General features: G+C 46.9%; 2 protein-coding genes across 22 annotated transcripts in view; one reads left to right on the top strand and one right to left on the bottom strand.

Moving 5' to 3' along the window:
- Positions 1 to 14,064, top strand: part of phldb1b (pleckstrin homology-like domain, family B, member 1b) — a 122,082-nt gene extending 108,018 nt beyond the window's left edge. For 19 of the 21 annotated variants that reach the window (XM_080288751.1, XM_080288756.1, XM_080288755.1 and 16 more), the window contains 7 exons: positions 2,697 to 2,741; positions 3,576 to 3,918; positions 4,833 to 4,923; positions 5,497 to 5,643; positions 6,503 to 6,722; positions 8,144 to 8,229; positions 10,434 to 14,064. In XM_080288751.1, coding sequence (XP_080144877.1) covers positions 2,697 to 2,741; positions 3,576 to 3,918; positions 4,833 to 4,923; positions 5,497 to 5,643; positions 6,503 to 6,722; positions 8,144 to 8,229; positions 10,434 to 10,574 — 1,073 coding nt within the window. In that variant the 3' untranslated portion in view covers positions 10,575 to 14,064. The remainder of the gene's footprint in view (positions 1 to 2,696; positions 2,742 to 3,575; positions 3,919 to 4,832; positions 4,924 to 5,496; positions 5,644 to 6,502; positions 6,723 to 8,143; positions 8,230 to 10,433) is intronic. The other 2 variants (XM_080288752.1, XM_026191653.2) reach the window with 1 other exon arrangement.
- LOC113035865 (alpha-2-macroglobulin) overlaps positions 13,821 to 21,529 on the bottom strand; it is a 66,154-nt gene continuing 58,445 nt past the window's right edge. Inside the window, exons 28-36 of the mRNA XM_026191669.2 lie at positions 21,096 to 21,261; positions 18,250 to 18,446; positions 17,950 to 18,165; positions 17,010 to 17,128; positions 16,829 to 16,919; positions 16,677 to 16,745; positions 15,924 to 16,029; positions 15,799 to 15,840; positions 13,821 to 14,367 (exon numbers count right to left, since the gene is read on the bottom strand). Coding sequence (XP_026047454.2) covers positions 14,345 to 14,367; positions 15,799 to 15,840; positions 15,924 to 16,029; positions 16,677 to 16,745; positions 16,829 to 16,919; positions 17,010 to 17,128; positions 17,950 to 18,165; positions 18,250 to 18,446; positions 21,096 to 21,261 — 1,029 coding nt within the window. The 3' untranslated portion in view covers positions 13,821 to 14,344. The remainder of the gene's footprint in view (positions 14,368 to 15,798; positions 15,841 to 15,923; positions 16,030 to 16,676; positions 16,746 to 16,828; positions 16,920 to 17,009; positions 17,129 to 17,949; positions 18,166 to 18,249; positions 18,447 to 21,095; positions 21,262 to 21,529) is intronic.

Below are 21,529 nucleotides of genomic sequence, written 5' to 3'. Positions count from 1 at the left end.
CGTGCGCTGCACAAAGTTGGCCTTTATGGAAGAGTGGCAAGAAGAAAGCCATTGTTAACAGAAAACCAGAAGAAGTCCTGTTTGCAGTTTGCCACAAGCCATGTGGGGGACACAGCAAACATGTGCAAGAAGCTGCTCTGGTCAGATGAGACCAAAATGCAAAACTCTGTGTGTGGAAAACTAACACTGCACATCACTCTGAACCATCCCCACTGTCAGATATGGTGGTGGCAGCATCATGCTCTGGGGGGGCTTCTCTTCAGCAGGGACAGGGAAGCTGGTCAGAGTTGATGGGACGATGGATGGAGCCAAACACAGAGCAAGCTTGTAAGAAAACCTGTTGGAGTCTGCAAAAGACTTGAGACTGGGGCGGAGCTTCACCTTCCAGCAGGACAACGACCCTAAACATAAAGCCAGGGCAACAATGGGATGGTTTAAAACAAAACATATCCATGTGTTAGACTGGCCCAGTCAAAGTCCAGATCTAAATCCAATCCAGAATCTGTGGCAAGATCTGAAAACTGCTGTTCACAAACGCTGTCCATCTAATCTGACTGATGCAAAGAAGAATGGGCAAAGATTCAGTCTGTAGATGTGCAAAGCTGGTAGAGACAGACCCTAAAAGACTGGCAGCTGGAACTGCAGCAAAAGCTGGTTCTACAAAGTATTGACTCAGAGCTGAATAATTACACACACCCCACTTTCAGTTATTTATTTGTAACAAATGTTTGGAGTCATGTCTGATTTTGGTTGCACTTCTCACGTGTGCACCACTTTGTGTTGGTCTTTCACCTGGAATTCCAATAACGTTGATTCATGTTTGTGGCTGTAATGTGACAGAATGTGGGAAAGTTCAAGAATGCAATACTTTTGCAAGCCACTGTATCTGCATGTGTCTTATTGTCCAGGTCACTGGTTCCCAGTGTTGGAGTCTGGACCTCCTGCATGTTTGCAGATTCAATCTGAGACAGAGAGAAGCAGTTTGTATATGTTGTTCTGTGCTGTGCGTTAGTGTGGTTTCATTAAGGAGGCAGCAGCAGCTTTGTGTCCTGTACAGCTGTGACTTTGCTCCTCGGTCGTGGACAAACTTCAGATCAAAGCTGAAGGTTTCTGTGACCCTGGACAGATGCGAGCTTTGCTGTGTTGTTACATGCTGACTAGGGCTGCTCAATTAATCGAATTTTAATCACGATTACGATCTGGGCTTTCAACGATCATTAAAAATGACTGAGCCGATTATTAGCCCCTCCCTCATTTATCCGCGACACCTTAAAGGCCGGTCCGTGAAAATATTGTCGGGCATAAACCGTCCGTGGCGCAAAAAAGGTTGGAGACCGCTGATTAAGAGGACCCGAGGGAAGCTCGGAAAGCTAAGCAGAAGTTATTTGGAGAGGAGAGTGACTGCCGCTGGTTGAAAAGAGGTAAAAAAACTTCAGTGGTGTTGCACACTATTTTATATTATTTTTTAAAGTCATTGTTAACCCTTTAAAGCCGGTCAGAGCAGCACGCTCCGTTTTGTGTAACTATTGTTAAATCCCTGTAGAACCTGAACCGTGTAAGCTAGCGCAATAATTTGTTTTGCATATGAAACCGGAGGAGTTGTACTTACATCTGATGCCATCAGCTTGTCCTCGGTCACGGTTTCCTTCCACATAAAGCTTTGCAAAAATTGCATAAAAAGCTCTTGCAGGAACAAAAACATAATATTCCAGAAACACGCTTTGCCGATCCGATCAGCTGTTCGTAACACTTCCCACAGTGAAATGATGCACCTGCTGTTTTCTTTGCAAATTTGCATCATAGGATTGTTTTTTGTTTTTCCTGCAGTATATAAAAATTGCTGTATCTCCAAAATAAAACTATGAAGACACTCAAAATAAATTTCCTGTTGTTGTAAACTATTTTTTGCAACTTTATTGTATTTAAAGTTTTGAGGGATAAACCTCTTAAATTTCTCCAAGTAGAAATATATGTAAACAAAACAAAAGCGATTTTCAATATTTTTTGTAGTTTATTGCACTTTTGGAATTTATGTAATTACTATGCACTTAATGCATACATATTATTAAAATATGGGCTATAACAGTTGTATTGATGTATAGCAACTTGAAATGCTCCCACAAATGGCACTACAGCATGTAAAAAAATAATATAAGCTCTGGTGGACTTGGTTCTATAGTAGGTCTTAAAGGGTTAAATAAATATCGTCAAATAATCGTGATTATCATTTTTGCCATAATCGAGCAGCCCTAATGCTGACTCGTTAGTTTTGTATTTGTCTTATATTTTCCAAGTGTGCTCTCACTGCATAACAGTACATAACGATAACATTAATAATATTAACACTGATGATAATATGAAAATAAGCTCGTATCAAAAGTAAGCTGTAGCTGTGCTGGTGAGCAGCAGACAGCCTGGTGTGTACCAGGCGTCTGTGCTTCTTCCTCAGGTTCTCGCTAACTTGCTGTTTGTAAGCTAGCTTTTCCTCACTCAGCTGTGTGTGTGTGTGTGTGTGTGTGTGTGTGTGTGTGTGTGTGGCATCAGTGCTCCTAATGCGTCAGTGCCGTGTGACTAAATGGATCAGAGCAAAGCAGTCTGGTGTTTGTAGCTCGGCTGGCTGCCACCCACGGCTGCGGTCACATTTGTCAGCTTTTCTCACGTCTGCCTATGTTGTGTCTGTGACTGCTGCACCACAGAGCCCCAGACCTCCAGACAGAGCGCCGTAGAGGGAAGCTCAGCAGGTAGATGGAGCAGCGCGTCCAGGGGTCGCACACTTCTCCCGCTCTCTGCGTTCGGCTGCGCAGACGCCGTCTGCGTTTGCTCAGCTGCTCTCTGTAAATCACAGGCAGGGTCTGAAATCAGCTGTTTGTCACAAAGGTACTGCTGTCTGCGTCTGCCGATGGGGACGCAAAGATGGAGCTTTAGCCTCGTAAACGAAGCAGCCTGGCTGCGTCCAAAGAAGAGAATTGGAGGCTGATCTCAAATGAGAGGCACTCTGACAGCTAGCTGCTGTTGATTTATCCATCAAAGGTAACATTTAACAGGACTCGACACGTGGCTGCGGTTCGTTTCAGACCCTGTCTCCAGCCAGCCCTCCCCTCCCTCTTCATCCTCTCTGGTGTGTCATTAACGCCTCTTTCTTTTCATCTTTTTCTTTGTCTGTAACATTGAATCCTCTTTCTTCCTCCATCAATCTTCCATGAACCTTCGTGCTGCTGGAGAATCAATTTTGCATGTTCAGTGTTCAGCGAGCTCCTGGTTTGGAGCCAGATGTGTTACGAGCTGCGCAGCGGCTTCATTCCAAATGTAGGATGTTGGACGGACACTTTTGCTTCAACTTTGTGGGTTTTTGTAGTTTTCCTCAAGCTTGTTATTACTGAGAGAGCACATACTTGTATGTGTGGTGCATGAATCTGGTGTTGTGGGCTGGTGCTAGTCTCCTTTACGTGTTGAGTGATGATGTCCTTCACAGCCAGCTCTTTGTTTTCTGCAGGAACAAACGGGCCTGCTCGCACTCGAGTCATTGTTCCGTCTGCAGACCTCAAACGCTCACCGTGTCCCCCTCCCCCCTCCAGGTCAGCAGGTGATCGAAGAGCAGCGCCGCCGTCTGGCCGAGCTCAAGCAAAGAGCAGCAGCGGAGGCTCAGTGCCAGTGGGAGGCCCTCCACGGCTCCCAGCCCCACCTCGTAACCTCGTCCTCCCCGTCTCCCTCCTACTCACCCATCATGGCCTACAGCCCCGCGCTGAGCCACACTTCCTTGGGCCCCCCTCCTCTGGTTCACCACTCCATCCTGCACCATCAGCCCCCGTCGGCCGGGGAGCAGCCGTACGACACCCTGAGCCTGGAGAGCTCGGACAGCATGGACACCAGCGTGTCCACCGGGAACAACTCGGCCTGCTCGCCTGACAACATGAGCGGGTATGACGCACACACAGTGGATTATGGGGTTCTATGTTAATGTTTGTGTGTAGCTGATGTGAACACACTCTGGGTTTGTTGGCTGTGGCCTGGTTCAGTGTTCAGACGCCAGCTCCTGACACACCAGCTGCACCATCACGTCTGATGTCAGAGTCGTTGGTGAACATGTTTCGGCTGGTTCCTCACATCTGTTCCACTGAACACAGCTGCCTCCAGATCTGTGCGATAATAAAAAGCATTCTTCATGCTTCTGGTTATTTTTTGAAATGAAAGTTATTGTTACAAAAATGTGAGCATATCCACGGCGTGGCTTTGTCAGCAGATGGCCCCGCCCCTCCCTGAGCCTGGTTCTGCTGGAGGTTTCTTCCTGTTAAAAGGGAGTTTTTCCTTCCCACTGTCGCCAAAGTGCTGCTCATAGGGGGTCATGTGATTGTTGGGTTGTCTCTGTATGTGTTATTGTAGGGTCTACTGTACAATATAAAGCACCTTGAGGCAACTGTTGTTGTGATTTGGCGCTGAGTAGATAAAGCTTGATTGAAATGCTAAATTGAGACACACACACACACACACACACACACACACACACACACACACAGTGGGCTGCTAATCTTCAGACTCCCCCTGTGAGTCTTTGTCCACAGTGGGCTAGTTTGCAGGCCATCTTTGAGTGTGGTCGAGCTGCACTGCAACAGTCCTCAGCACAGCGTGCTCACACTGGTTTGCTCACATTATGAAGAGTTTAATGGGATTGAAGCTGTGATGGAGAGGATGGTTCCACTGATGTGATTAATGCTGCAGCGTGACCTCATTAAGCGTTTTCATGTCTTTCTTGGGCTTTAGATGCTTTTATTTTGTATTTGTCGACTTATTGCTGTGAGACTTTGTGTAGTAACTAATGTCGTGTTTGATGGCAGCGTCGGAGGTGTGGACGCCCTGAAGATCGAGGAGATGGAGAAGATGCTGAAGGAGGCGCAGCTGGAGAAAGCCAGACTTATCGAATCGCGGGTAAGAAGCAGCGTCGCAAGTGCTGCAGCGTTAGCTGATTGTCCCGAATCCATACTCGCTGAGCGATGAGTTCTCGCAGCGCCCCCGTCGATAACGCTGAATTGAACTCGCATTTCTTAAAAAAATCAAAAGTTCCTGACAGCAGCGCAGAGCTGCTAATTATTTTATTGGACTTTGCACATTTTGTTTTTGTGCCTCGATGAAGCACCTCAGATGATCCCATCCATTATCTTCTGCTCTCACCGAGTCTGACTGCGAGCCCCATCCAATTAGGAAATCTCACACAGAGAAAACAGTGAGCGCCTTTGTTTCTCACCCTCCAAACGGCTTCCACGCAGTCGTAGTACTGCAGTGTTTGCGTCGATGCATTGTGTGTGTCTGCCGATCATTACGCCTCCAAATATCAGATTTTGTGTTTAAAGAATGGAAGCTGCGCGGTGGTCAGCAGCTCCAGGTTGTGGGCAGCTCCCAGCAGGACACCCTGTACATAAATGTATGAAGAGCGAACATGTGCGCTCTGCCAAACCCTTCCACAGATCAAAAAAAATATTTAATGAAAGCGCTGTCCGCTAGGAACGGGAGAGCCTGGCTCGCCGGCAGATGCTCGAGGAGGAGAGGCGGAGGAGGGAGGAGGCCGAGAAGAGGCTGCAGGATGAAACTTTCCACCGGCAGCAGCTGGTGGAGAAGGAAGTCAAGATGAGGGCCAAGAACTTCTCTCAGGTCAGTGAAAGCAGATGTAATCGAGTCCGTGTGGCGGAAACGTGCAAAGTGACTCGACGGGCGGGTGTGGCGGCGCCACGGACGGCTGGCGGCACATAAATATGGCCGTGCTCGTAACAAAACCACCCCACGTGCATTTATGATGTAAACCCTGTGTGGCCATAAATACTGTCCATCGACATGCAACACAAACGTGAACGCGTGCTCCAACATTTAAAGCTTGTTCTTTACCGCCGTGTGCCAACAGCTCGCCAACAGTTGAATCCATGTTAACACAAAATGCTAAAAGTCTGTAAAGACGTGAAAGGTCTCCACAGGTGAGCCTGTGAAAGCACCAGGTTCAGCTTCATGGTCGGAAACATCAGAGTGACCTGCTGATGTTTCCCACTGTGACGGAGCAGCCTTTGCTTTTAAATGTCGTTTTTCATACTGTGTCAGAATAATGGTTGAAGGATCGTGGAGCGCACACGAGTGACCAAACAGGGTCCTTTATTCAACATCTGTCCTGCGTGAGCAGCAGCTGGTCTTTGTGGCACAGAGACCAGCTGCAGCCAGGCAAAGAGTGCACGATGAGTAACCTTCTGCATTTTCATAGACATTAAAACATGTGGCATAAACCTGACTTTGAAAATGAAGCGTGTGATTTATGCCTGATGTGGGCGCCTCGTTATCAGGCCGTCCACAGACAGGTGGAGGAGGTTAAGAAGGTTGTTGATCAGACTGTGACTGGCAGCTTGGTGCAGAGACGTTTCTGTCTTACTGTGTTTTTGTGTTCATGTCTGCATCCTCAGACCTGCAGCAGGTTCTGCGTCTGCATCGTCCGTATCAGTGACTCCTCTGCCCATGTCTGTCCACGCAGGCCCGTCCTATGACTCGCTACCTGCCCATCAGGAAGGAGGAGTTTGATCTGCGCTCGCACATCGAGTCGTCAGGTCACAGCGTGGAGACGTGCTATCACGTCATCCTCACCGAGAAGATGTGCAAGGGCTACCTGGTGAAGATGGGAGGCAAGATCAAGTCGTGGAAGAAACGCTGGTTCGTGTTCGACCGCCTCAAAAGGACGTTCTCCTACTATGTTGGTAAGAGCCGAGGTGTCCGCTGTGTTAGCGTGGCGCTCTTTGTCTGTCTGTCCCAGTTTAACACCTGACAAAGTCAAATGAACAGAAGAAGCGGTCCCCAACCTGTTTTACATCAGTCGGTTTGTGTCTGACAGTATTTTCATGCACCGGCCTTTAAATACAACAGAATAAAACCAAAAAAAGAAGATTTCTGTATGACACACGGGAAAAGACCCAGGGAAACCATAAACTTCACACCTGAGGCTCAACTCGCGGTACCTAACGTGGCCCCGACCCTGAGAGCACACCTGCCTGTGGAAAAGCGCTCTGTAGGGAAACAAACCCCTGATGTGTCTGGGTTCTTCAGTGTAAGTGCTCTGAAGCTTTCATCACTCAGTCCGAGGGGATGGATGTTTGTGTCCTCAGTGATGCTGAAAGCACAAACCTAACACGGTGACAAAATAACCTCCGCCTGCGTTTCACTCTCAGCTCTTCTGGATGATTTTCATGTTCAGTCACCAGTGGAAACTGAGATGATGTGGAAAGCAGAGCGAAGCAGCAACGCTGTGAGTGAGAGCAGCAACGAGTGAGAGCAGAGCATGCGTCCTCCAGGCTTGGAGCAGATCTGCGTGCACCTTGCAGGCTGGTGTCATTTGAGCGGCGAGCTCGGGGACGCTCGCTGACGGCCTTTGAAGTGCTCAGAAGGTTCCGCTTAAAGCTGCTTAAAGCGTACCTTGTTGAAAGCGAGCCAGGGCGAGGAGGTGTACGGAGATTACTTTGGCAGTAGTTAAAATGCACTCGGCGCCACGCTCTCTGAGGAGCTGATTGACATGCACCTCTCGCCCTCTTCTCTTGACCTTGAACAGCATTTAACTAGAGGTGACGTGCAGAAGTCACAAGCGACGCTAATTCGCATTAACCAGCCTCCACCAGCAGCAGCAGCAGCGGGTCGTTGGCTAGTTTAGATGCAGCCTGATGAGATGCAAATGCAGGGCTGTTTGAATGCTAAAGAGGTCGTTAGCAGATAATAGCAGCGCGTTAAAGGCAAAGCGCCGTTCCTCGAAATGAAGCGCGGCGTCTCTACCTACTACTCTTTAAGTTGGCTCGTGGAGTGTTTGTGCCTGGAGGTAGAGAGGGGCTGTTGAGTTCCCCACCGGTTCCTGACTGCAGTTCTGCAGTGGCTGATGAAACAAACTGCAACCATGTACCAGAGTAGCGTAAGAATGCAGTCAAGTGTGAAAATACAATGAGAGCACCACTGGCTTAAAAACAGAGGTGGGGGGGGGGCACCGTGCTTGTCCTTTTCCATCCATCACTCTAATTGTACTCTGGTCAAAGTTTGATCCCTTTCAGCGTGCTGTGGGTCTTCCCTGTCCTCCGTGCCAGCCTGGGAAAGTGCAAACGTTTGAGTTTCTGACCAAAGCCTCATTTCTGTCCTGCAGACAAACACGAGACCAAGCTGAAGGGAGTGATCTACTTCCAGGCGATAGAGGAGGTTTACTACGATCACCTGCGCAGCGCCACTAAGGTACAAATCTTTAAGTCTCATCCTTCTTTCCTTCACGTCTCCTCCTCCTGTCACACTGAACATAAGCAGCATGTGCATCCTCGCTTTGTGCTCGCCCGCCTGACCTCGGCCGCCGTGTGCGCCAGGGGATGTAGTTCTATTGTGCTGACACCCTCAGTGACAGAGTCGCACCCTAACTAATCCTTCCCTGTGTCTGTCCCAGTGATCCCAGTACAGACCAGTGGAGTGTTTCGAGCGCTTCCTCATTCATATGCTTCACAGAATACATCCAGGCTGTATTTATTAAGAAGTGCTGCCTGTGAGTGTCTGATTCCTCTGTTCACAAACGCCTGACGCAGCCGTAGGTGTCTCTCCGCTCATGTTTCTTGCTGCTCGTCTTGAGCCTCCACATCTTGTCACTTTATTTATCTGCGACATAAAGCCGAGCTGCTGTGTTTGACGGGCTGTCGCAGTACACCACGCTCTGACTGCGGGGCTCTGATCGACTCTGGAACTTTGATTCGACTTGTCACTTCCAATGTGGCGTTACAGAGGGAAACTTTAGAGTCTGCTGCTCTTAGCAGCGGCACAAAGAGCTGATGTTACCATGTCAGAAGGAGAACGTGGGTCTGTTTTAATTAACAGCAATTTATTAGTATTTTAATAGTAAACTAACAGCATACAGCATAACAGCATGGGGCGATCGTGGCTCAAGAGTTGGGAGTTCGCCTTGTAATCGGAAGGTTGCCGGTTCGAGCCCCGGCTTGGACAGTCTCGGTTGTTGTGTCCTTGGGCAAGACACTTCACCCGTTGCCTACTGGTGGTGGTCAGAGGGCCCGGTGGCGCCAGTGTCCGGCAGCCTCGCCTCTGTCAGTGCGCCCCAGGGTGGCTGTGGCTACAACGTAGCTGCCATCACCAGTGTGTGAATGTGTGTGTGAATGGGTGGATGACTGGATATGTAAAGCACTTTGGGGTCCTTAGGGACTAGTAAAAGCGCTATACAAATACAGGCCATTTACCATTTACTTCATGTGTTTCTCTTACCCTGCATTATCTTTAGTGTCAGTGTGGAACCAAAGGTGCCTGAAGTGTGTGGAGACTTTTCATCTGACATGGATGTGTTAGCTGATCCATTGGCCCATCTGTCAGTATCTGCATTTATTTTGGCCCACGGGGGAAAGTAGAGACGGGGAAATGTTATGAGTGTTGGTGTTGCCTAGTTTGTCCACCAGAGGGCACTCGGTGTTCCAACTGGGAAGTTACAAAAATCACCAAATTGGCCAAGCCGAGCAGCCGGGCAGGAACGAGTGGATTTTAAATAGCTATACGTAGCAGCTGTTTGGAAACACTGGATTGTTGGTGTGGAGCTGATGTTAGACGGCTCTAATGCTGGCAAACAGTTTTTTTGCCCGTGTAGCATCACAGCCTCGGCCCACAGTCCGAGTGCCTCAACATAATGAGTGTTTCATTTAAGCTGTGCAACTGCAAGCTGCTCTGCAACCCACCTCCACCATGCTGCTCCACCTGCTCGGCTCGGTCCTGCGGGTCTTCTTCCCAGCTCCTAGGAGAGGCTTTTTGGCTACACAGAGCGAGGGATTCTGGCAGCTCAGTCAACGGACAGGCACTCGTTTGGTGTTTAAAAGAAAAAGAGAGCCTACAGCGCGTAACCCAACAGCTGCTGGTTCTGAAGCTCGTACAGGAAATGAGCTCAGCACCAGAGCGAGACACGTGGGTCGAGCTGCACTGCACAGTAGCTGATCGTCAGTGATGGCTCGTGGCAGAGAAACCCCAACAATCAGGCGGGCAGCACGCACTCTGTGACAGTGGGAAGGAAGAGCTTCCCTTTAACAGGAAGAAAACCAGCAAAACCAGGTTGGGGTGAGGGGAGCCATCATGCTCCCGCCTCCTGTGTCCTGGTCTGCTCTTGTCTGTACCAAATTCTGTTCCCTGTCTGTACCCTCAGCATCCGTCCACCTGAGGGTCATGCTGCGTTTAAATAGCTTTGTTCTGTGTTTGGCGTCTTCTTTTGAGGCAGAAATGAGGTACAAATCCAGTCCAATAAAAACATACAGTGATGTTGCATAAACCTGAATCGGTCGTTGGACCTTACAGAAGAGACCTGAAGGAGCCTTGAGAGCAGCGGTGACTCGCTGCATGCTGATGGTTAGCTCTTTGTTAACTGGACATTTCCCGTCTCTCTTGTTTTTTGTCCCGGTGTCCTCCAGAGCCCCAACCCCTCGCTGACCTTCTGCGTCAAGACCCACGACCGCCTCTATTACGTGGTGGCCCCGTCGGCCGAGGCCATGAGGATCTGGATGGACGTGATCGTCACGGGAGCGGAGGGGTACACGCAGTTCCTGAACTAAGAAGAGCGCTGGGACAAGCCGGCGGCTTTGGCGGGGACGCTCCCATCACAGACTCTTCCTGTTTCCTGTCCTCCGACGGCTCGCCTTCCTGTTTTACTTTTGAATCTAACATCTTTGATTTGACCGTGTACTTGTTTCCACCTCCACTCTATGTGATTCTGTCTGGATTTAAAAAGGGAGGAAACGTGCGCACGCACACACGTCTGTATATAAACCAAATGTAAACCTGTCAAAGACTTTATTACAAAGCCTTTCTATATTGCCAAATGGAGATCTTATAGTTAACTGTTTGTTGAACTTTTGTATTTTTTGTTCCTTTATTTCTTTTTTACTTGTAGAGAAAATTGCCAAATCACACGATGCCAATGTGTTTTCCTTTCATGACTTTGTTAGACAGGAATAGTTCAATCGAATCCTGTAATCATTTTTAGAAATATTTGAAAAAAAATCTCATTTCCAATGTGTAACCTGAGAAATACTGTAACCCCTGAGTGAGCCGGAGCTGGAGAGGACGTTTGTAACGGCGAAACACAGAGGAGCGCGTTTCAGCTTCACACTGAAGACAATGAGCCAATCACACTAAGCCAATCAGCATCCACAGCTACACCCACGGCTCCACCCTGTTCCTATCTCCACACACAGGCTTACCAAAGTAACTGGAAGTGATGTTAGACTTTGAGCCGCTCACGAGTTCACTCTGCAGTTCTCACAGCAGTTTGCCCCGTGGAGGGTTGGGAAGGTGTCAGTATTCAAGTTGCTTGTTGACCAGGCTTTGTGCAGGATTTGGTGCATTTCAGTTAATGTAGTACAATACACAGTACTGTGTATCAAAGCTAGCAAGAGCTGGTGAGAGACTAAAACATGTAGCTAATGCCACAACAGCGTTAGCTTAGCGTGAAGACTGGAAGCCCTGAGAAATGTTAGCCTGGCTATGTGTGTAAAAACCAGTCGTGGTTCTAGTACATCTCATTGGCTGTCCCACTCAGTCTTCATAGTAAACTGGTCATTTCCTTTGCTTTATCTTGTTGGTTCTCTGTGTTTTGTATTTAGCTGAAGCTAGCTAACTTTCTTAGCAAGCTAAAAAAGAGACAAGCTGCTAGCTTAAAAGTCTCGCTTTCTAGCTAGCTCTGTCCCTTTGCTTCCAGTCTTTTTGCTAGTCTGAGCTAACCCTAACCCTCTTAAAGAGGACCCGGCCTTCTGTATCTTCATGTTCATGTACACAGTTACATCTTGTATACATTCAGTCATTATTTCAACCAGTTTTGCGGCGTCATAACAAACTGATCGACTTGTCAATCAGTCATCTGCTCTAGGCACAAGAAGCCCGAGCATAACAGGCGTTACATAAACACTGGACGCTGCCCCGTGGTAGGCTTCCTGACGTTCTGCAATCAATGGTAGTGGGCTTTCAGGGAGGGGAGGGGGTCTCGAGAGACGGATGCTGAAACCGAGGGTGAACCGAGGGGCTCTAAAGTTGCCCAACTGAAGATGAACTGAAAGCAGAGAGAGATGGGTCCTCTTTAAGAAAGCGTTCATAATCCAGACGCTCATCGGTCCTTTGACAGCTTTGAAACTGGACTTTCCCTGAACGTTTTCCATGTGCTGTTGTAAGCCAGGGGCAACAAGCCTCATCATCAGCTATCCACAGTCTCTACTTTCCTAAATTATTAATTGCGTAATGAAGAAGCGGTCAGTCCATCACATTCACTGGGGGACCTCGAGTCTCAGAGATTGACCGCTACACTGGTCTCACCAAAGCTGCCACGTTCTCAGTGCACTTGTTGAATATGTTGAACAGGAATCTCACTGTGTCTGTATCAAGCTGTCATTTTGCCAACTCTAGGTGCAAACTGCATCTCTTTGTGTGCACAAAGTGGTAAATCTTCTGTTTGCCAAGTAGCCTTTAGCTAACCTGATATGACTGCTGGGAAGCAGCCATCACCACTGCCAGCCTAAGCAACAGCTACCAGATGGCACCAACACAGGACCACACAACACTATGGACTGATGCAATTCAGAACTGTGCCTTGACTATGTTGTTGTTGTTATTGTTGTCGATGCCGTGTCTGTGAGTAGAGCACAGCCTCTCCAGTTATATGAATGCATTGACTTTGTTTCTGAGCTTCACCACGGGGGTGTGGCACCACCCTGAGCAGTGGGGATCAGCTACCACACTATTGGACAAAGTGTTTTATTTTTCTTTCAACCAGTTTAATTCAATATTTATTTCGACGTAGCATCAATTAAGTCATCTGTTCCAAAGTGGAGTGAGAATCCCAACAATCCCAGCGTTTGGTGACTGCAGGGAGGAAGAACTCCCTTTTAACAGGAAGAGGACTTCAGTAGATCCAGGATCAGGGAGTGGCACAGAGAGACTTGATAACAATAAAAAGAATGAAAGCAGCTGTATGCAGATTTAAGGTGGAATTCACCAGTTTAATTAAAAAAATCAAGTGAGTTGCTGTACTGAAGTACAAGTTAGAAGTATTTATACTCCACTGCATTCTCTCATGTTACACTCCAGAAGCTACACGTCGTGGCCTCCGGCTCATTTATGTAGCTCGTTTGTTTTCATTTGAAATCGGCACAGTTCCATTTTTATGGGTCATAACGAGTACAGCTTTTTACACTGCAGTACCGCTGCTTTCAATATTTAGTTGTTTCAAGGCATTTGATTTTGTTGTCCATGCTGACTGACGGCTCTTCTTTCATTACGTACTCATTTCCCCTGCGATGGAGCGATGGGCTGATTCCTTGGTTCCATTATGAACATCTGTCTTAAAACTAAAACCTGCTCAGTCTCTTTCTGTGGCCCGCTGCCTGCACCAGGATGGATAAATCAATCTTGCACCTTCGGCTTTGATGGAGCGCCTTGTGTGGCTCATCTCACCGTGGTCGGTTTGGGATCAGCAGGTTTCCAGTGCTACTTTGATTTGTAGGAGCATGCGGAGCTGGTTTCATGTGTCGGTATAGTGATGATTACTTATAGTTGTGGTGCCTGAGACAGTGATATGTTTACTTATTATAAGACTAGTGAAAAGACCTTAATATACTCTGTCCCTACCACCCACTTGCCTTTTATTTCCCTGCACAGCGAGGACGTGCAAACCAAACTATTCAACACTGGCGAGGCTGTTAAATGCCGTCTGTGGAGAGCAGGAGGTGCACGCATCACTGTCATTCTGTGAAGACGATGCCTGAATGAAAACATGGAAATCAAACAGTATTGTATGGAAAGAAGTACAATTTTTACTTGTATCATTTTAGAAGTTTTATTGTCAGTTACATTTCAGATGGTATGGTAGAGATGTATCAGCGAGTAATCCACCTCACACTCACTAGACTCTAGTGTTCTTCATAAAGTGGTTCCTGTCACACACACACTCATACACACTCTTAGTACTCGGACCATGCTGTTATTGGTACCCTGTATGTCTCGTGTCATTTTCATGTATGGATTGTGTCAGCTCTATTAAACGACTATCACAGATTGGCTGCTTCCTCCACTTCAGCAGGTTCCAGTGTTGAGAGAGACAGACCAGTAACTGCTGTACGGACGCTAACGCTGACTGATTACGGGCTTGTTACACAGCCATCATAATGACAGCTCTAACACTGAGAAAAAACTAAAAATACATGAAATAGAGTCACTCTTAATACACGGCTAAAAAGTTGCTTTTTGTGTATTTTAATGGAAGCAAGGGGGAAAAAACAACAGTTTGACAGTGAACCTTCCAACTGTCCCAGCATAGGTTTGCAGGAAACCACTTCTACAGCTCATTGATGGTGTCACCTGCAGAGAAAACACAGTTATTTACATGGAAACCAGCCACAAACATTTCCACTCACTTTGTATTCAAATGAAGTGTGTGGATCGTTTCTTCATGGCCACATGAACACTGATCCAGTGTTGGCTTTTATACATTCATATTTGTTCTACAGCCCTCAGATTTACAGACTGTACACTGAAGATGGAAGACAGACTATGATATCCATGGTTTACAGAGAGAGAGCAGATAGAGCTGCAAACACATTATCTGCCAGTATCTGTTGAGTAACTGAGTAATAATAAAATACAGCAGGACCTATTTGTCAGTTAATCTTATTAAACATACTTGATGGTGCTGATGTGGCTGTACTTGAGTGAATTTAATGAGTCATGGTCCAGCACACAGTGCTGTATTTTTAGATTGAAGCTTTGTGTGGCAGAGCAGATCAGCCACTAACCAGAAGGTCAGTGGTTCGATCCCAGACTGGTCCAGTCTGCATGCCAAATATCCGTGGGAAGATACTAACCCATCCGAGTGTGAATGTGTATGAATGTTGGACAGGGAGCACCTTAAGAGCTTAGAAGTGCTTGTGTGATTGGGTGAATGAGTTAGTTGTATAGAGCGCTTTGAGTGCTCAGAGTAGAAAAGCGCTAAATAAGAACCAGTCCATTTACATTTACTGAGCTAACATCATACACCTGTCCATCAAAGCAGCCACACCCCTAATTGTTAAACCTCAGTGAAAGTTCAGCCCCCACACAGCTGACAAGATGCGATAAACCAGACACTGTTCTTGTACCAGCTCGCGTCATGTGACGCTGTGTAAATAAACAGACATGCAGTTTTTGGCACATTGCTCATATTTCTCTGGCTGTGAGCACAAAAGCCCAACTTACCTGGCATTAAACCTATTTACAGCCAATCACAAGAAAGCTGAGAGGAAACCTGACGGGGAGAACTGGGAGCTGAACAAAGGCCCAGTAAGATAAATTAGGATTATTTTGAACTGAAAATTATGCAAAGCTACTCTAATAGGGCCAACAAATAGAAATATTAAACTGAAAATGAGCCAAATAGGTCGACCTAAAATGGAAAAGAGCAAGGAAAAATCAATCAATATCTGTATGAGCTCCATCAGCAGCTTCAGTTCTGCTGAAGTTGAATGTGATGCCATTAATCTACTCGTGATCAACCCCCCATCCGATTGGTGCCCCTCCCTGAGCCTGCCTCTGCTGGAGGTTACTTCCTGTTAAAAGGGAGTTTTTCCTTCCCACTGTTGCCAAGTGTTTGGTCAGAGGGATGTAACACGATTGTTGGGATTTGTTTCTCTGTATTATTGTACTACTACTGCTTTGATTTGGCGCTTTGTAAATAAAACTGAACTGAGTCTGTGCGTCAGTCCTGCACAAAACACTGAAGCATGAAAAGATGCAGTGAATGAAGGTGTTACATACTCTCTGCACAGGAGGACGTGTAGTCGGTGACCGCCTCATCACCTGAAATGAGAGCAAAAACATTTCAGCACCGAACAGAACGACGGCAACTCCAAAGAAGCATCTGCACGAGTTTCGGTTCTTACTCGTCTGGTAGTAATCGTAGACTTTAACCACAGCTGGTTTCAGGTTCCTGACAGGCTGATCCTCTTCGAGTGTCACACTGTAGATCTGCATGTCATCCTTCCTCAGCTGCAGACAACATTCACAGCCGCTGTCATGTCTCATGTTCCTTACAGCAAACCAAAGACTTTCCACAAAAGTTCAAACTGAAACCCTTGAAGTAATCATGATAATTAGGACTCAGTGGCTAAAATGATTTTGGTAATAATGATGTTAGAAATGTAGAGACGGCTGAAAGACCTGCGTAGGTTTAGTTTTTCTCTACCTACTGATGACATCGGCTGACTGCGTCCTGAACTCAGAGGTCACAGTACGGCGTGCTGGGCATCACGTCAAAATACAACCAGCTCCTGCTTATGAGCACCATTTCACCAGCGTGTCACACACACTGTTACGCAGCACTTTGTCTTGTGATTGCTTTTCTTGTGCTTTGATTTGGCACATGATGAGGGAGACATGTCAATTAAAAGGTGGGCGGGCCCTAAAGCTGTGACGCGAGTATAAATGACACAAATGAACATCGTGTTGTATCAATAAGATTCAAACCAAGTGCAGGAAGCCATGAACCAGCAAAGTGTTAAAGAAGCAGCACGGCCATGTTTTTTTATACAAACTTCTTTACGCAACCGGGGGAGTCGCCCCCTGCTGGTCATTAGAGAGAATGATGCTTTGAGGTCATCCAGCTTTTATACAAACAGAGCGGCCGTGCTTCCTACCCCGTCTAAGTAGATGTTGATGAATCCTTCTTCCACGTCCACGCGCTTCACTGAGCGGTCCTTCTGCAGCTAACACAGCATATCACAACAGTTAGTCTGTAGGACAAACACCATGTGGCAGGACTGGCAGCACCTGCGGCGGGCCAACTGACCAGTGTGAGGGAGCTCTTATCCAGGACGTATCCAGACAGGAGCTTGATGTTGACGATGACCATGTTGGTCTCCTCTCTCCTCCCCTGGTACCTGCAAAAAGTCACACAGTGCTGTGATCCTCATGCTCTCAGGTTGTCTCGGGGTTTAGATAATTATACCCAAGACACACATGCAGAGTACCTGACATGCACGAAAAGGATGAGCTGCGGCCTGCTGATGTTACACTTGGCCATGGTGTTAGCAGAGACGTTGAAGGCAGAGAAGTCTGCAGGAGGGGGGATGTTGTAAAACATGGAGATCTGCAGAGACACAGCAAAGTCAGGCTGTGGCGAGCGGCACGGCAGCACTAGCAGATCAGACGCTTCACGTCACGCATTAACACACTGCAAAGGAAGCTTTTACCAATCAGACGTCTTTAAATCTCGCTGGTAGTCTGACGGCGGCCCTCCTCCACCTGAGCCTGGATGTTTACCTTCATCCCAGTCTCCATCTGCTGCACCAGCCGCAGGTGGAGGCTTCAGTGGCGTTTCTTGCCTTTACTAAGGACCGTGGCTGTCGCGTCATCAACAACTAGTCGCTAAAATACTTTTAGAACAATAAATATTGTTCTTCCCATCTACCGATCACCTCACTGTGTTTTCTCCAATTTGAGCTCAGTGGACATGTACCAGTTCATACTGGGCTCCTCCTGCTTTACGTTTGGGAACACTGAACATGTACGAGTACATTGTTCAGGTGCAACACACACTAACAAAGGCCTGCTTTCACATATACTCCAGAGCTGTAGGTTATCTTATGTACTGTTGTAACCAGGAAAGTTTCAGAGACTTTGTCCACACTACAGAATCAGAATCAGAATCAGAATCAGAATGGGTTTATTGCCAGATGTTGAGGTTTACAACATTAGGAAATTGCTACAACACTCAGAAGGAACGCTTGGAGTCATTCGTCTGCCGTCATGCCAGGTCATGCCAGGTCATACCAGGTCATGCCAGGTCATGCCAGGTCCATGAACAGTGTGTTTAGCTGGAAGCTGTCACAATGGTTCCAGCTGCTTGTCTCTGTTTAAAAAACTAAATACTTCTGTACTTGGTGTGCTGCACACGTATCTGTGTGGTACCTGTGTCAGTACGCAGTTCTGTCCCTCGGCTCTGATCGTGTACTCTCCTGGGACCTCGCTCAGCTTCTTCTCCTGGTACAGCAGCCTGTTGTCCTGATTCACGGTGAACTCTTTGTTCAAGCCTCCTAAAGAGGTCAGTGTCACTGTAGTGCCCACCTCTGAACTGTAGGTGGCAGCACCATACTTCGCCAACGCTTGAAGGGCCACTACTGTGTCCTGGGGGCCACAGACGGATTAGAAATGTTGTTAGCACAGGTTCAGAGTTCACCCTCCTTTAAGGTTAAACGTGGTCTAACTGACCTGTGTGGAAGAGAAACCGCCAAAGGGGTTCTGCTGCTGAGTGAGCCAGCGCACAATGGCAGAAGAGTACTCCAAGTCAAAGCCTGGCATGGAGGGACCGGACAGCAGAGCCAGCAGCACGTAGGAGGTCATCTCCACCTCCAGAGAGTCCAGGCCTTTCCCAGAAGCCCCTGCTCTCTTCCAGTGACGGGTGCCTCCTGCCAGCCAGGACAAATAAAGGACCAAATAAAGGACACGTCTGCAGATATCCCAGTGTACGCACGCCATCTGTCACACGGCTCACACACACAAACAGACGACCACATTGGCACTCATCACCAATGAACCTAACCCCACGGTGCATTCGTTTTGGATCGGACATTTGTAAAGTCTGATTAGATGTGACAATGAACCAAAGAGGAACCTGTTAGGGTGAAGCTGGTTTCTGCAAGTTCCTGCTCCTATTTAAGACTTTCACGATTATGCAGATGACACCTAAATGTATCTACAAAAGCTCAGTCACACTATGTCTCAAGAAACACAGCCTTTCCTTTCTAATACAAGGTTGGAGGTGTTAGTATTTTCTAGGGCTGCCACGACTTATGACGATTACGTCGACTATCAAAATCATCACGACTGATTTAATAGTCGACGCATCGTTTGAAGCTTTGTAAGATCACAAAAGCCGCAGGAATAAGTAGCAGGATTTAAGAGTGTAATAACGGACTGAAACAGAAGATGGCAGCACTGCATGTACAAGGATGCCAGCTGCCGTTAAACCCCGAAGAAGAAGAAGCTGTGTCCCAGAATTCATAGCGCGGCCCAGCTCAGTTTCCAACAATGGCGGTAGCTAGTTAGTTTTAATATTACTCTTATTATTCTTTCTGGGTCACAAAATAAACGTTTAACATATTTTCAGGCGGGGATGTAGCTGTGTAAACCTCAAATATCTGCTCAGTTTATCAGGACACCACATATTTTCAAAAGCGCTCCGACGTTTTCGGAGACGTCTGTTACCCACTAGCTCGATAGTTAGCCGGGGGCTAGGCTCACTAGAGCCGTGAGAACAGCGGACTCCCGGCAAATCGTTTTCAAACCCACCGCCGTCTTTCGCTACTCAGGTTAAACATGATATATGAGTCACTTAGATAACTTAAAAATGTTGTTGTTTGGCTTTTTTCAGTATTTTATTTGTTGCTGAGTAAATCGGTTTGGCTGAGATTAAAGTTTTTACACAGCTGAATAAACATCAAGCAGACAGCTGATTATCAGAAGTGTGAGATGCTCCAGAATTTACTCCGGTGTCCTGTTATATTTTAGATAGCAAGGAGTTTATTAAACTTCACCGAAACAATCTGCAAATGTCATTAAACTTTAATAAACTATCATCTTGTCTTTATTTTTAGTTAGCACAGACCTTAAACACTTCAAGCTGTAAGCTAATGATAGTTATATAAGAGCAGATGCTGCTGGTGCAATAAGCTGTACGTTTTACGTCTAATGGATGATGATCTGATTGGTCGACTAATCGCAAAAATAATCGCAGACTAGTCGACTATCAAAATAATCGTTTGTGGCAGCTCTAGTATTTTCTAACTGCAGACTAACCCAAGGTAGCTTGTTTCGACTGAGAGGCTAATTCCTACTGTCTGTCTCAACAAGCCTGTCTTCAGATGCTCACAACAGTTATTGCAGCACTGTGAGAGCACGCACAGCACACGACACAAACACTTCTATCAGGCAAACAATTATACGATGTCCTGCTCAATTTTTAAGCTTTCACACTTACAAAGAAATAACACCATAAAAATGGAGACAGTTCATTTTAATTCAGAGTCAGAATATCAACCACAAATCCAGAAAAAGACCAAAGAGCTGTTAAAGTACTTCAAGGACAGACCTGCACAAAGCTGTACGAGCTACCAGACCATCAGCCACGGTCAACTGGTGCGATTATTCAGAAATATACAAAATGTAAAACGACCATCAATCACCCTCAGTCTGGAGCTCCATCTGGCCTCATGGAGCGAGGATGAGGAAGGAGGGTTTTCAATGATCTGAAGGCAGTTAGGACCACAGGTCAGCACTGGTAGAACCATGTCATGGTGACATGAAATCTTGCAGAGCCTGACTTAAGTTTGCCAATGAACATCTAAATAATTCAGGCCTGGGAGAAGATGCTATAAGGCCACAGCATGGCTTCATCACACTGAGGGACCGACTCCTTCCTTTAGCCAGAACACTGAAGACGGGTTGTGGACGAGTCTTGCAGCACGTCAGTGACCCAAAACATGTCACCAAGGTAACAAAGGAGAGGCTAAAGATGGAGCCAGTGTCCAGATCTCAGTCCTGTAGAAAATCTGTGGAGGGAGATGAAGCTGAGCAAACAGCAGCCGAGACACCTGAAGGATTCCTGTAAAGAGGAGTGGACTACGATCCGTCCTGAGATGTGTGCAAACCCCATGACGTCTTACCACCGTGCTCGCCAACAAGGCTTTCTCCACCGAGCACGAAGTCATGTTTTACTTGTGGATCCAATACTTATTTCCCTCCATAACAGCAATTTAATTTATAACTTGTAAGTAATGTGTTTTTCTGGATATTTGGTTGACATTCTTTCTCTCTCCATTAAAATTAAACCATCAGACAGACATTTAAAAATGAAATGACTTCTTTGTAAGCGAGGATCAAACAATGATTTCCAAGTTTTAGACTTAACTGAAGTCGAGGGAGATGACGATGACGCTGCGTTCTCTCTTTGTTTCAGCCAAAAAGATCCATTTACTGAGTTAAGGAAGCAAAGACTCGTTCTTCCTCAGAGGGAGGAAGTTTATTGCATCATAGAGTTGGATCAGTGTCAGCCTCACCGTGTGTGTTCGATTTCTCATGAAGAAGGGTGATGAGTTTGCTCCTCATCTCCTCGTCTCCAGCCAGAGTGAAGGTGTAGGACAGCAGGGCAGTGGTGTACAGGTTATCGAGCTGGCCAGCCGCTGCAGCCTTCAGACAGGTCAGGCTGTTGTGTACCACGGGATCCTGTCACACGGCAGACATGAGCACACGTATGGGACAGACTGCAGGAAGTGCTCAGAGTAAAATCACGCGTGTTATTCAGGACCGCTGTCGTGTAGCTTTCATTCATTTGCTAGCTCTGCTCTTCCACACAGCGTACGGCACAGAGAGCAGATGTGACAGAAACAGGATGAAGAGGAGGCGACTTTTGTTGTGATTTGGCGCTATATAAATAAAATTGAATTGAATTAAAACTGGGCTGCAAAGCAGCTTGCAGACAATCAGGAACTGT

Source organism: Astatotilapia calliptera, chromosome 14 (genome assembly GCF_964374335.1).
Source record: "Astatotilapia calliptera chromosome 14, fAstCal68.1, whole genome shotgun sequence".
NCBI classification, from domain to species: Eukaryota; Metazoa; Chordata; class Actinopteri; order Cichliformes; family Cichlidae; genus Astatotilapia; species Astatotilapia calliptera.
The sequence above is the reverse complement of the archived record's forward strand: the minus strand, read 5'-3'. Positions and strand labels throughout refer to the sequence as shown.